We start from the raw sequence: 13,950 nt of genomic DNA on the forward strand, positions 1-13,950 counted from the left end.
TGTAAGATCCAATATCATCCTCTAGAGAGTTCATATTCACCATTCTTACCGATGAATAGTCCATGTAACGCATACGTTGTCCATGTATGGGTCAGCTCAATACTATCACACGGTTTTGGATTTTTTTAATTATATTTTGGGTGAAAAGATCATCATAATATGTTAAAACTATGTATAATGTGGATAAATAAGAATATTCATCTATAAAATGTATTTAGTTAATAAAAAAATTATTACGAAAACTTTTCTTATAAACTGAAATGTTCATCGCTCGGGGGAAAATATTTCTCTCGTGCCAAACAAATATTTATGCGTTAAGAAAATATCAATGTATTAATTATTATTTTTCTTATTAACAAAAATTTAAGATGTTAAAATGTTACTTGATTACATTAATTAGAGATGAAACCGTTGTGTTGCTGCAGAAATTGTTTGTGATTATTTAATGAGATTGGGTTGCATGAAATGTTAGTATTTAGACTAACAATATGAGAATTTGAAACCAAAATACATATAACTACCGAGTAAAATGCATGGCTAGATTTCATATGCCACTAGTGCAGAATGATGTTATTAAGCCCCACCCATCCTTGCACATGATTTTAAAAGCGCAAACATATGTGTGATGCTTTGCACATGGTTTTTAGAAAAGATATAGTCACAAACAAACACAACCCCACATGAAGTTAGCCAACAAAGACAAAACTAAGAATGGGCGAATGCCATGGCAATAGCTTTGCTCACTGGCCATCTTTTGTTATTGGGCCAAATCCACACCAAATCTTCAAAGAAAATCCAGATTAAAAAGACGGCCAGGGCTCACCATGCCTTCAAGGTTGAAGGGAGAAAAAAAAAGTGAAAGATTGCTCATGTGTTGCAACTTGCAACTAGTGGATAAATATTCTAGTCTGGTAGCCGTGATATACCGAGCCATATTAGTGTGATTGTGCAAAAGTAGAATTTTATTTGATAACCCTTACTTGGTAAGCATTTATTCTTGGTTACCAAAGAAAAATATATTTGATAAGTCAATAAGAGCTGAGGCAATTGATACGATTTTCAGAGAAAACCGATAGAAGAATCAGAGGTCGAAAAGAAAAAATAAAATCAGGGAGAGAGAGAGAGAGAGGTGAAAGCACATAAGATTGATGGTAGAAAATATAACCAGAGGAGCTCTACATGTTTTTATTTTCTACACGTCTGAGATATATTATCGCCCGACCAATGTATTTTTCATGAATATGATACCAATATTATCTTTTTTTAGTCTAACTAGACAATTGTCCGTGCATTGCAACAGGAATATAAACATTCTAACAGATTAGCTCGTGACTGCGCGTCTATTATTATATTGATGCGCTATAAAATCTTATCAAGTTTTTGTATGCAATCGTCATGATTTACCGGTGATTTTATTGTTAAGCACTTTTTTGGTAAGAATTTAATTACTTACCAAACAAAATGTGTTTTTCATAAGTTAATAAAACATGAGACAATTGATTCGATTTTAGGAAGAATGGATGGGAGAAAAAAAATCAAAGATGAGAGAAAAAACTCAAAAAGAAGAAGAAAAGAGTGGGACATATATAAGGAAGGTTAGACGAAAGAGAGGTGAAATGATAACCTTACTTTTTTTAAGTAGTATATATAGGGAAAAGAATTATATGAGACCGGGTCTCACGGGCTAGAATGTGAGACCCACTTGAAATCAGGGGGGAGAGGTTAAATGCTTTATGATTTGTGAATGTCACGTGTCATCCATCAGGATGGGACCTGGTCTCATATAATTTTTTTCCCTATATATAGAGATAACAATATCATCGCTACAAGTGCAGAGCACCACCAGCGGATTGGCCAAGATTACAAAATACGTTGAATGAAATAGAAGACTGATCCAAAAAAACTATAGGAAGGGATCAGCCAAACACAAATTGCGCAGGACGGCGGGAGAAAGAAACCCCATCCATAATCTTCTTCTGCGTAGCGTTCTTCTGCCTGTTGGTCCATGAGTGCTGCTCCGTTACCATCTCCCAGTCCCAGTGCCCCTTGTCCTCAGCACGCCCATTCCTGAACAAGGCTACACGGCGCAACGACGTCGACACTCCCACGACAAACTTCACAAAGCAAATCTGCCTCTTCGTCCCCTGAAAACCAGCCACCACGAGCTCCTTCAAGTGACGCCGCCGAAGCTCGGTGGGCTCCCAGGGTATGGCACGCTCGGCTCTCTTGTTGCAAGGGGCGATGTGGATGTGAAGGGTCTCGAGGGATGGCGCCATCTCGAGGAGGAGAGGGGGCCACGAGACGTCCCAGGAGGAAGGCACGTCGGCGGCGAGCAGTTTCCTCAGCTTGGGCAGCAAGGGCGACGAGGAGCCAGACGGTGACGGCACGACCCATCGTCTTGGTCCGGTGAACCGGAGGATGAGGTTGGTTATGTACGGCGTGCGCCAAGGAATGAGCCAAGCTCACGCTGGTGCCCAATGTATTCACGCGGCCGTCCCATTCGTGTGCGAAAGAGACCGACGCTAGTGGTGTGGTTGCATTGCCTGAGGCTGGGAAACGAGGTGGACTGATCGAATTGTAGCATGGCATCGGTGTCCCGGGAGGCTAGGCTCTCGAGGTTAGGAAGAGCCCTCATCAGCACCCGTCCCAACGTGCACTTGTCAAAGACGAGCTCCCTGATGTGCGAGCTGGGGGCGTCCACCACCAGGTCCCTGTCCTCCCAGCGGCAATCGCAGGACTTGAGTTGCAGCACCTGCAGCTGAGAGCACATGGTGAAGACGCCCTCGTAGGCGGCCTTGGACGTCGAACCCGTAATGTCTTGCAGGACGAGCATGGTGAGCGCGCTGAACTCGTGCAGCGGCGGGAGCGCGCAGCCTACAAGCTTGAGGCTCCGCAGGCACGACGCGCGAGGATCGTGGCAGAGGCCGTGGCTGGGGAAGGTGTGGATGGAATCTTCGAAGTAGATCGGCTTGGCGACAGCCTCCAGGTCGCTGACCCCCCAATCGTCGATGGACTTGGCGATCAGCCTGTTCATGCAGCCGGGGTTGTGGTTGATGAAGAACTCGAGCCTCAGCCTGCTCACGCTACGGCGAACTCCTCGGACGACCTCGTCGTCCAAGAAGCTCTCGACGGAGCGGCTTAGTGCGCGCATGGCACCGCGCTCGTACCTCCTGACTTTTGGCATGAGCTCGCACCTTCTTTTGAACCGAAGATAAGCTCCCTTTATGTCCATGTCGTCAAGGAGAAGGACCAGTCTGTGGTAGCGCGGCGGGAGCATGCTGCCGACCCGGAAGTCGAGGACGGGGAGCTCGCGGTGGAGACGGGCCCAGCGCGTCGACAGCAGCGCGGTGCCGAGCGCCGAGCGGGCGTCGAGACGGCGCAGGACGAGGAGCAGGAGGTCGTCGGGGAGGGCACTCATCCGGTCGTCGCTGGGGGATGACCGCCGCCGCCGGCGCAGGGATCGACCCGTCCGTATCCTGGCCATGATGAGCCTCCACCGGCACGGCGAATGGAATAGCGATCTGAAACCACGGGCGAGAGGGAATCGCGGCCGAGATTTTTGCCGCGGCGATTAAGGAAAGAATGTCGCAATCGCCCGATCTCCCGCTATTGACTGAGCCATGCAAATCGTGCGGCGGTTTCAGATCCGCGATACCTTAGATTTCGCCCGCGATTTTGGGTAATCTTTGATAGTACGTGGCTGGCTCGCACCCGCGGACAACGGAGCGCACTTCGAAAAAATTCTGCTTATCTGAAAAGTAAATTAATAAGAGATGGTAACATAATATGTTACTATAACATAATGCTTTCCAAGACAAGATGAGTCTAAAAGTTAATAAATAAAGCAATCTATAATACTATTATTATGTTATTTTGCATTATAAAAGTAGTAACTTAGACTAGTGTCGATTCCACCCGGTGCCGTGCTTATTCACATCCGCTAGTCTAGCCGAGCTGGTCTGCAGCGTGTCCATCCACCCTTTTTTTTCTGCTTTAATTCAAGCACACGCACATCGACACGGCCCTTGGCCCAGAATCCCTACTGGGCCTGCACAGTGCTGTGTATCTGGCCCAGTGTACCCTATGCAGTTTTATCATAGTATCACCTTTGAAATGCCTCAAAAACAATTATAGTATCACCTTTAATAGTAGAGAAAAATAAAAAATAATTACATGGATGAACGGATCAAAGAATCAGAGAAACGCACCTTGCTCCCATGCATTGCAACGGGAGATAAAATAGTATGCATTTAAAGTCAGTGACAATTATATGTGCAAGCAAAATCCCGTGTGCACACAAAAATGGAACATTTAGCTTTCCGGTTTTGCCGTGTGAAGGAATCAATCCACTATTTTTCCATGCAATGATTGAGGGTATTTAAGAGTTTTGTTACGCCATCAAATGCCAGAGAAGGCCCATGAGTTATTCAATCTACTCTTCCTTTCAATCCCTTCAACCGAGGGGATTTTAAGGTATGAATTTTCTGAATATTTTAGGAAACCTGAAAAAAAATCCTGAACAACTTTTTAAAAATTATGTACACTTTTGAAAAAACGCGAACAAAATATTAAAGAGAACATCTTTTAAAATTCACAAACATTTTCGGAAAACACCAACTATTTTATAAAAACATGAACATTATTTGAATTTGTGAACATCTTTCTAAAATGGGAACATCTGTTGAAAATTCATAAGATATTTATAAAATATGTATATTTTATACATGAACATTATTTTTAATTAAAAAAATTTCACTAAAACAAGAATATTTTTCGAATTTTTTTAAATGACATTTTATTTTTAGAAATCTCGAACAAGTTTTAAAAACAATAAATTTTTTTGAAAAAATGGGAAACTTTTTGCAAGTTCTAAATAATTTTCAAAATAGCAAAAAAATTGGAATTCTTACCATTTTCCAAAACTTGTTTTTTCTACTTTTGAACTTTTTTTGAGAACTTTTAGTTTATCAAATAAATTATAAAAGAAAAATAAACTTGGAAATGAAAAATGAGATAAGGAAAGGAGAATAAAAATAGAAGTAAAACACAGAAAAAAAGAAAAATCGGCCAGCCCATTATTGGTTGTCCTCTACGAAATTTCGACTCTTTGTCGTCCAGTGCGGAAAATAGAATTTTCCCATGTGCCTGGCAGAAAAATAAGTGGGCTGACTTCGTTGGGCCACACCATGCAGCCCACGTATGATAATTCTTTTTCTAGCAGACAAACGCATAAGAATTTAGTACCATCTCGGATAAAAAAAATAATCTTTTCAGCGATGAACGGATGAAAAACTTGGCGAAACGCACCTTGCTTTATTATTAAAAAAATTATAATTATATAGTTATATTATAATAATAATTATTATTACTATTATATGATTATTACTACTATTACTATTATATAGTATTAGTATTAGTATTAGTATCAGTATTTGTATTTGTATTAGTATAGTATTAGTATTAGTACAGTGACCAGTAATTAGTAATTAGTAATTAGTATTAGTATTGTATTAGTATTAGTATTAGTACAGTATAGTATACTATAGTATTAGTATTAGTATTAGTAAGGTATTAGTATTAGTTTTAGTTTTACTAGGTATAGATTTAAATTTAAATTTAGAAATTTAAAATATTTGGGGGGGGGGAGGTTTTTTGGCTTTTCCTTTTTATTTTCTTTTTTCTGTTTTTCTTCAATAATTGTTTTCATTCACATATGGTTTTTATCTTTCTTTTCTTTGAATTTTTCTTATGGTACTTGCTTCCGGTTTTATTGGTTTTCAGTTTATTTCTTTCCTTTTCTTCTATTTTGTGTATTGTACAAAAAGTTCACCATGTATTAAAAATATGTTCGTCGTATGTTTAAGAAAATGTTTGCCATATATTAATAACATGTTCAGGGTATCTTAAAAAGATGTTCATTGTGTATTTGAGAATTGTTCGGCCTATATCACAAAAATGTTCAACATGTATTTAAAAATTGTACAGTGTATCACAAAAATGTTCATTGTGTATTTTAACTTGTTCATAGTATATTACAAAACTTTTAAGTATATATATTTAAAATTGTTCAGTGCACACAAAAAATTGTTCATGTTTTCCTATTTTTGTTTACTTTTTTAGAACTTATCCTTTTTTAAAGGTTTTGTTCAAATTTTGAAAAAAATCACACTTTCAAACATTATGCGCATTTTAAATAAAATTTGTTCACGAATTTTCCAAGAAATGTCATTTTTTTTGTGTGGGGGGGGGGGGGGGGGGGGAGCGGATCTCCCATGGTAGCTAGTACTTAAACATTAGCACTGCGTTTTAACTGGCCAAAGTTGTCCGCTCGAGTGGCTATCAATGGTGCTTTGTAGCCCGAGGTCAAGATTCGACTCGGCACACCCCATTTTTTTTATTTTTGTGAAGTTTAACATTCGACTCTGCGATCGGGATGGCTGTTTGCCGCCCTTGAGCTAAAACTCTACTGTTGGATGCATGTGGGCATCCAATAGGAGCTCTCACCGGCGAGTAGAAACTTCCTACCTCTGCAAATTCATTATTTTGGCCATCCCGAAATCTCCGGGATGAGCTAAATTTCAAATTTCTAATGGGCTCATATACTCTTAGCTGGTAGTGTAAGAGTCGACTTTGATTTGTAGTGCTGAAAAAGGATTACATGATTTTTTGACCAGTTTAGCCTATGTCGCATGAAGTTTCTTTTGAACACAGTATATACGTAGACGCTCATATTGTCATACACACACACATACAATCACCTCTATGAACATGTGCACACACCCCCACTTTCTTTATGAGCACATCTGAGAGACTGAGTCAGCACATCATCTGAAGATTGACGAAGTCGCCAGAAATGTCTTTATAGTCGACGAGAACGCCTCCTTTTACTAAACGCGCATCGCAAGAAGGCATGAAATAAATCCAGAAATATGAACACCAGTATTAGATCTAGAACTTGAACGCAGGTTGGTTCTGTCGGAGGAAACTGCTTGGTGTGCTCAAACGGGTGCGGCTATGTGTCGCTTGCTGCGATACATCACACATTGTCGCCTACAGTATGTCATAAATGGGCCAACCCAGCACGAGGGAGGAGCACTGGCTCCATAGCACATCTTTTCCTTTTCATTTTATTACTTTTATTTGTATATTTTTGTCTCAAAATAAAATTGTATATCTAAAACGAAAACAAAACAAAAATATACTGCATTTTCTTCTTCAAAAAAACATAGGTAAAAACAAACGAAATACGAAAAGCAGAAAAAAAAGACAAAAACACATGCAGAAAAAAAACCTTTGTTCCGCGGGCACGTGCGCCACTTGTGGCTGTGGCTGGGCACGCGACGGATATTTTTTTAAATAATACATTTTAAATTAATTTTTAGAAATAATACGTCGAAATTTTTTTTTAAATAATACATAATCGGCTCTTACAGCAGGTCGATTAGTACCTTGTCGGCTAACAGCAGGCTGATTGGGCTTCTGCACTTCTGTCGGCTAACTGTTGGCCGATTGGAATTAATTGGCTTACAGTAGGCCGACTAGAACTAATTGACTTAATATAAGTTGATAGTTGCATGCCTTATTTTCTCAAGCCTAAGTTTCTTGTTTCTGGGCACTAAGGTGGGTAAGCAGTGTAGTGTAGTTTTGTACTCTCGCCAAGATATCAGGATTTGGACATATCTTGGCGAGAGTACGAGACTACACTACAATGCTTACTCATCTTAGTGTCCAGAAATAAGAAACTTAGGTCTGAGAAAATGAGACATGCATCTATCAACTTATAGGAAGCCAATTAGTTTCAGTCAATCTACTGTAACCCAATTTTTCTTTTGAGTTGATACTATAAGCCAATTAGTTCTAGTCGGCCAGTTAGCCGACAGGAATGGACAGGAGCCCAATCGTCCACCTGTTAGCCGACTGGGTACTAATCGGTCTACAGTGAACCAACTAGTGTATTATTTTTGAAAAAAGAATTGGTGTAATATTTTTGAAAATTAATTAAAAGACGTATTATATAAAATTAATTAAAAAACGTATTATATAAAAATAATTAGCCAGGCGACGAGCCCCCGTGTGCCCGTTGGGAGGCCCTTGCAGGTGTACCGCTAGTTAGTCTTTTTTTTTGGAGGTAGCTCTCTGACGGCTCAAACGAGCGATCAGAATCGTTGAACACGAGCCGGCCTGAAAGCCTAAAACCAACTTTCGAAAGGTGTGGTACGCCAACACACCCACGACTTGCGAGGATGGGCCAGCCTGACCGGCCGGCGTTGACATTTGCAAAGGACGATGTACGCCGACACAACCGTTACTTTATTGGTTCGCTTTTCACACCCGGGTGACGGTGGGAGCGCTGACTTTCCTAATGCATCATTTGTGAAGTTGGTCAAAGTCACGTAGTCACTGTTCACTCCCGCTGAGAGCGCGACATCATACAGCTTTGCCACATACTATCTTGACGCCGTTGGAGATGCCATTGTTATTCGTTGCTAAAGTGCACGACACGAAACGTTGCTAATGCGAATATGAACAGATTTTATTCGCAAAAAAAGGAATATGATCAGATTTATTGCAGCCTTTTAAAATAAGAAATAAATAGATCGTATAAGGGCATCTTAATGCCGACCCTCAAACCTTTTGTAACCGTTCGGACCATGCTGTTCGCACCGCGGAAGTCATCCAACGCCGACCTATATTGGTCCGCGGGGCGGTTTGGACGTGATTTCTCCCGTCAACTGAAGACAAAAGCGAGGAAGCTTTGCGGGAGTTTGGACCGACCCCAAGCCCGCTTCTGACAGCTCTGCCCACCACCAACCCCTCTCTCCCACGCGTGCATGCCGTCCAGCGCCAGCTGCCCACATTCATGCCGCTGTAGAGCGCCGCTCCGCATTGAAGACGGCTCAGGGCGGACGCAGCCTCCTCCGCCGCTCCCCATCTCCTCCTTCACCACTCTTCTGATGCCCTCCGAAGAGCAGTTCTCCGGCATACAAGACGGCAGGGTGGCCCGCCGAGCTAGCTGGATACGAGTGAGGCAGCTTGCAGCTCCACCTCCCTCGCCTAGCCCGACGGAGCCAGTAGCCGCCCAAGGCCGGCGCGTGGTACAACAACTCGCCGCTCCAGGTCAGCTCGATGGGGAGTGGCGAGTTGCTCCACGGCGGCACGGGCGTCGTCGCTACCTTGACGACGCCGCGTCATGCTGTGCCCCCCGTGTCTGCAACCGCACCTCCAGCGCCTGGGACCGTGCCATGTAGGTAGAGTCAAAAGCCGGGTGCGTGGAGAGCGATGAGTCGATCGCCAAAGCCTCCATGTCCGCCGCCATCATCAAGGAGAAGTAGAACACAGGAGGCTGCTGCCGCTTGGGTCCCATGAAGGCCCACCACCGAGGCGATGCCGACGTACACAACCGGTGTCTTGCCTGGTTCTTATCTTGTGTGGACCTCAATCGATCCCACATGAGCTTCGTGGAATCGTAGGCGCCGCCTTCCCCTCCCACTGAAGCATCAGTCCGGGGTTCCACTCCAATGAGCGGTGGGGAAGTGAGTCGTCCTTTGCGCTGAAACATATACCTCCGGGGCTCTTGGTAGTCCGGTGATCGGGCTGCCGGATATGAGGAAGACAAAGGGATCTGCCATCGGCCATTTAGATTAGGTATTATTATACCTCCAGAGGCAGACTAGCACCGCTTAGTTGATATAAATGTAAGAAAATCCGTCGTGTTTATATGAAAATCCATCATTTTTATATGAAATCTAGTTGTGTTTGCATGAATTTCGTCCGGTTGGTTCGAGATGTTGTAAAAATGTATGCGGCTAGCATTAGATGGCGTCCTCCCGTGTCCGTGTTCTTTTACGGGTTGCTATTGGAGATGCCCTAATAAGCATGTGATTGTCCACATTTGCTACTTATTAATGTAGTTGATGTACTGACTAGGTTTGAAGTACAAAGCAAATAAAAAATACCGACAACTTGCTAACATATCATTGTAGCTCTTCGTGAACGAGCACAAATTATTAATCCAACAAGAACCTAATGATGCGGGCAAACCCTTTTATGGGCATATTCTTCAACAAATACAAAAAGCTTTCAATATATTTAATTTTTGTGATACATTATGGTAGACGTGGGATACGAGGTCCATAGCCCATCTTACAAATCGGGGCCAACCTTCCACCGACAAGTTCACCGCTTTAGGATGATTCTCCCATGCCGAACATTGCCATGTTATCCACTCGACCATTTATGAGATTAGGAGGAAAAGATGTATTTGAAAGAGAGCTGGAGGGAGTGCTTGTTGCAACCTGAAATATGAGGTCCGCATATCGCATTCTACCCAAATAAGTTCTAAAATCCGATAAAATCAAGGATATCATGTCGCAAAGATTGTCAAATAAATCACAACCAAAAAAATTATTCATAGATTTCCAGTAAAAGTATAAAGTTTGTAATTAAAAGATTAATTGCCTAAATATACTTGGAGTGGTTGAAATCGCCACATATCGTCAAACATATTTTGCTACGCCAATTTTTTGTAATTTTCCCACTGGCTTTTTCTCAATGTAAAATTATGTGCCATTTTTTTCTATTTTCGCATACACAGTACATAAACTCATGATGCGGAATCCTTACATATAATTGATTATAAAATTTGGTGACTATTACAAGTTGGGGCCTGTTTTAAGTTGGTTTGCATTTGCTATGACGCAACATCCATGTGCATTGCACATTTTCAACTTCGCTCCTTTTTCCCTTCCAAACTGAACATGATTTGTGTCCACATTAATACTGAATAAAAGAGAGGCCTCCCTCTCTGATTTCTGTTAAAGAAACCATTTGGTTCACTTTGGAAACTACCCTTAACAAGCACCACCAACCTTGCAACATTCATCAACAACACTACCAAAAGAACGAGACCTAAGAGCGGACAACTGAACATGCAGATAGAGATAGACTCGAGCACACAACATTTTACAAATCTTAAGAGATAAACTAAGAACCAGACTTTGGAAAGTGATCAAACTAGACTAAACTCAAACATGGAACAAGAAACGCCAGTGAACTGATGCATCCAGGGAAAGTCGTTAGAGAGAACAAGTTGCACCAACAGGTGAAGTCACAATCAAAGATGAGCTTTAGCCACTAATCCTGAGCACTCATGGACGCCACCCTTGTGATGTCGATACACCTCACTTGCCACTTGTTCTATAATTCTTGCCCCCAGCATCAACACTTTTCCATTTTCCTCACTTATCTGCAAAAATGCTTAATTGGTAATCCAATGACATATCTGTGCGGGGAGAATAATTGGATCACTAACCATTTTCTATCGAAAACAATATCATTTATGCATCTCCAAATGGTCCAGAAGATGGCGGAGACACCAACTATAACATTTTTTGCTATCTTTTGTAGAAAAAAAAATCAAAACACCAAATCATATATTTAAACTATCGGTAATAGTTCTTAAATCAAAGACACATTCTAAAAAAACTCCACACCAATCTAGCAAGAGAGCATTGGAAACATAAGTGATCAATGCTTTGGTCTGGTCCATAAAACACACAACATTTGCTACATTTCCAACCACTTCTCTACAAATTATCCCTGGTTAAAATGATTTTTGTGACCATTAACTAGCGAAATGAAGATACCATCAGCACATTTGTGTCCACATGTGACATGACAAAGAGTAAGAGACGTTTAAGAAAGAAAGCTTAAGGGCACATTTTTATTAACCAGACCAAACCCTACTAAAGAAAATACATCATCTACAGAGATACGAAGGAGGGGAGGGTAAAACACGGAGGCAAGTTGGAGCATTAGCAGCAGACCTAATGGAGGTGCCCGCACTCGACACACCTTCTACGGGACGAAAACATACTAACACTGCTTAAAAAATCAACGAAAAAGTGCTACAAATCCACCAAACAAAACAACAGACAAGGATCGACATTGTTTAAGGGCACATGAGTTGCCCATTGCATTCTCACCCAGTAATTTGAAAATCTGACGAAATCGAGGATCTTAGGATGTAAATCTAGTAAAATGCACCTCGAAAGATAAATTCACCGGATAAAATGGTGACTAAAAATGTACTAAAGTATAGAATTTGTTTTTTTTTGCTGGTAAAATAGCAGTATACAATTGGATTTCAGAAGATTCACAAAAAAGATTGATATGTACTAAGGTATACAGTTTGGCTTTAGAAGATTCGCCAAAAGTCTGATAGTACCAGTAGGCAGTACTGTCAAGAACGTTCTTATATTATGGGACGGGGGAGTAGTATACAATTTGATAGTACGTAGGTAAAATCTATCTATTTTAAAACATGATTGTGTGAACAGCTCAAATATCGTCATAACCAGGCGTCAGCAAGCAGTGCCTAATCAACCCATGCAAGGCATTTCCTCACTCACTCGCCCGTTCCCACGATAAGAACGTGATCGCCGTTTCAAATACGCGTCGACATGCACGTCCTAGAGCTAGCTACTCCTATAAAAGGTACCGCACCACCAAACAACCCTCAAACACCAGTCACCAGAGCACGAGAACTCAACTCCATCGTTCTCCATCGTTCTCCGAGGAGAAGCAAAACTTTATCGCGACGCCCGTCATGGCGCCGAGGCTGGAGCGCGGCGGCAGGGGCTTCCAGCTCCCGAACTCCGAGCTGGAGGACTCCCTCTTCCTCCGCGCCCTCATCTCCGTTGTAAACGGAGACGCCGTCGTCCCCACGCTGCACCTCGAGCCATCGTCCACGCCGCACTTTGCCGCTGCAGTTCCTGCGTGCGCCAGCTGCGGCGTGGACGGGTGCATCGGCTGCATGTTCGTCGCTGCGGCGGCGACGGCCGACTCGAGCAGCGGGGGCGAAGAGTGCTCCGCCGCGAGCTTCGTGAAGGACGGCGGCGTGGGGAAGATCACACGGAGGAGGAGCCGGAGCAAGTTCGGGGGCGTGAGGCAGCGGTCGTGGGGGAAGTGGGCGGCGGAGATCCGCGACCCGCACCGCGCCGTGCGCCAGTGGCTCGGCACCTTCGACACCGCCGTGGATGCCGCCCGCGCCTACGATCTCGCGGCGCTCGAGTTCCGTGGCCACCGCGCCAGACTCAACTTCCCGGACGCGGCCGCGTCGTCGTCGGCGGCGGCTTCTGTTTCTGATTCTTCTTGGACGGCTGCGCAGTCGTAGAACTAGCCGGGCAGTCCTCGCGAGACCTGCGGGTAAAAATGTGTCGTCACGGCTACCGGACTAGGTAGAAAAAGGGGCGAGGGAGCAGAAGATCATGATGCTGGATGATGACAACTTCGTGATCCATGTTTGGATAATTTATTCATTAGCATTTTTGAAAGGATGTTATTTAATCCGAATCAATATTCGTCGGTGAGCATGGCCACCTGTAGTCGGTGTAGCCGCCTTCAAAGGCAGAGGACGTGCTTCAAAATTTGCCCCTCTCCTTTCATGCCCGTGACGCAACTCCCTCTTCTTCAGGTTATTAATTTTCCCGGGTTAACTTTTTTTTTTCTGACAATTTTCATGAGTACTCCCTATAAAAAGAAATATAAGATCGTTTAGATTAGTACATATCGATGCAACACTTTTCATTTTAGGCGGAGCTTGCTTTGGGAATGTGGATACACAACCTTTTCGGGAACAATGTCCCCTTGAAGAATACTTGCTCTTTAACTCGGAGTCGTAGAAACTAGTGTCGTCTTGCTTGCTCGAAACGTGTTTGAGGAGTGATGTGTCTTGTATTCAAGCGACGTTGCTTCGGAGAGCGACCACCAAGGAGCATCTTGAAGTGGAGTACGATAACTTCTACTCCATGAGAGACGTATAGAGGGAGTAACTTATATGAGCGGACTCGTTTGGTCATTCAACTCACAGCCAGATGATATCGAAACCTTGGTAGTACACAATTCTATACTCGACTCTAGAATCTTTTTCCTTAGCATCTCTCGCTCCAA

At 42.9% G+C, this 13,950-nt stretch overlaps 1 protein-coding gene and 1 pseudogene across 1 annotated transcript; one reads left to right on the plus strand and one right to left on the minus strand.

Moving 5' to 3' along the window:
- Positions 1–1,799: 1,799 nt before the first annotated feature.
- On the minus strand, positions 1,800–3,509 carry LOC125512578 (uncharacterized; annotated as a pseudogene).
- Positions 3,510–12,528: 9,019 nt separating this feature from the next.
- On the plus strand, positions 12,529–13,562 carry LOC125512579 (uncharacterized). The gene has a single exon (XM_048677669.2). The coding sequence runs from the start codon at positions 12,608–12,610 to the stop codon at positions 13,172–13,174; it is 567 nt and encodes a 188-aa protein (XP_048533626.2). The 5' UTR covers positions 12,529–12,607; the 3' UTR covers positions 13,175–13,562.
- Positions 13,563–13,950: the final 388 nt, after the last annotated feature.

This window comes from Triticum urartu, chromosome 6A (genome assembly GCF_056163025.1).
Source record: "Triticum urartu cultivar PI428250 chromosome 6A, HENAU_Tu73, whole genome shotgun sequence".
NCBI classification, from domain to species: Eukaryota; Viridiplantae; Streptophyta; class Magnoliopsida; order Poales; family Poaceae; genus Triticum; species Triticum urartu.

Excerpts from the sequence above, each read along its gene's own strand:
- LOC125512579 (XM_048677669.2), top strand. The coding sequence starts at position 12,608 with ATGGCGCCGAGGCTGGAGCGCGGCGGCAGGGGCTTCCAGCTCCCGAAC.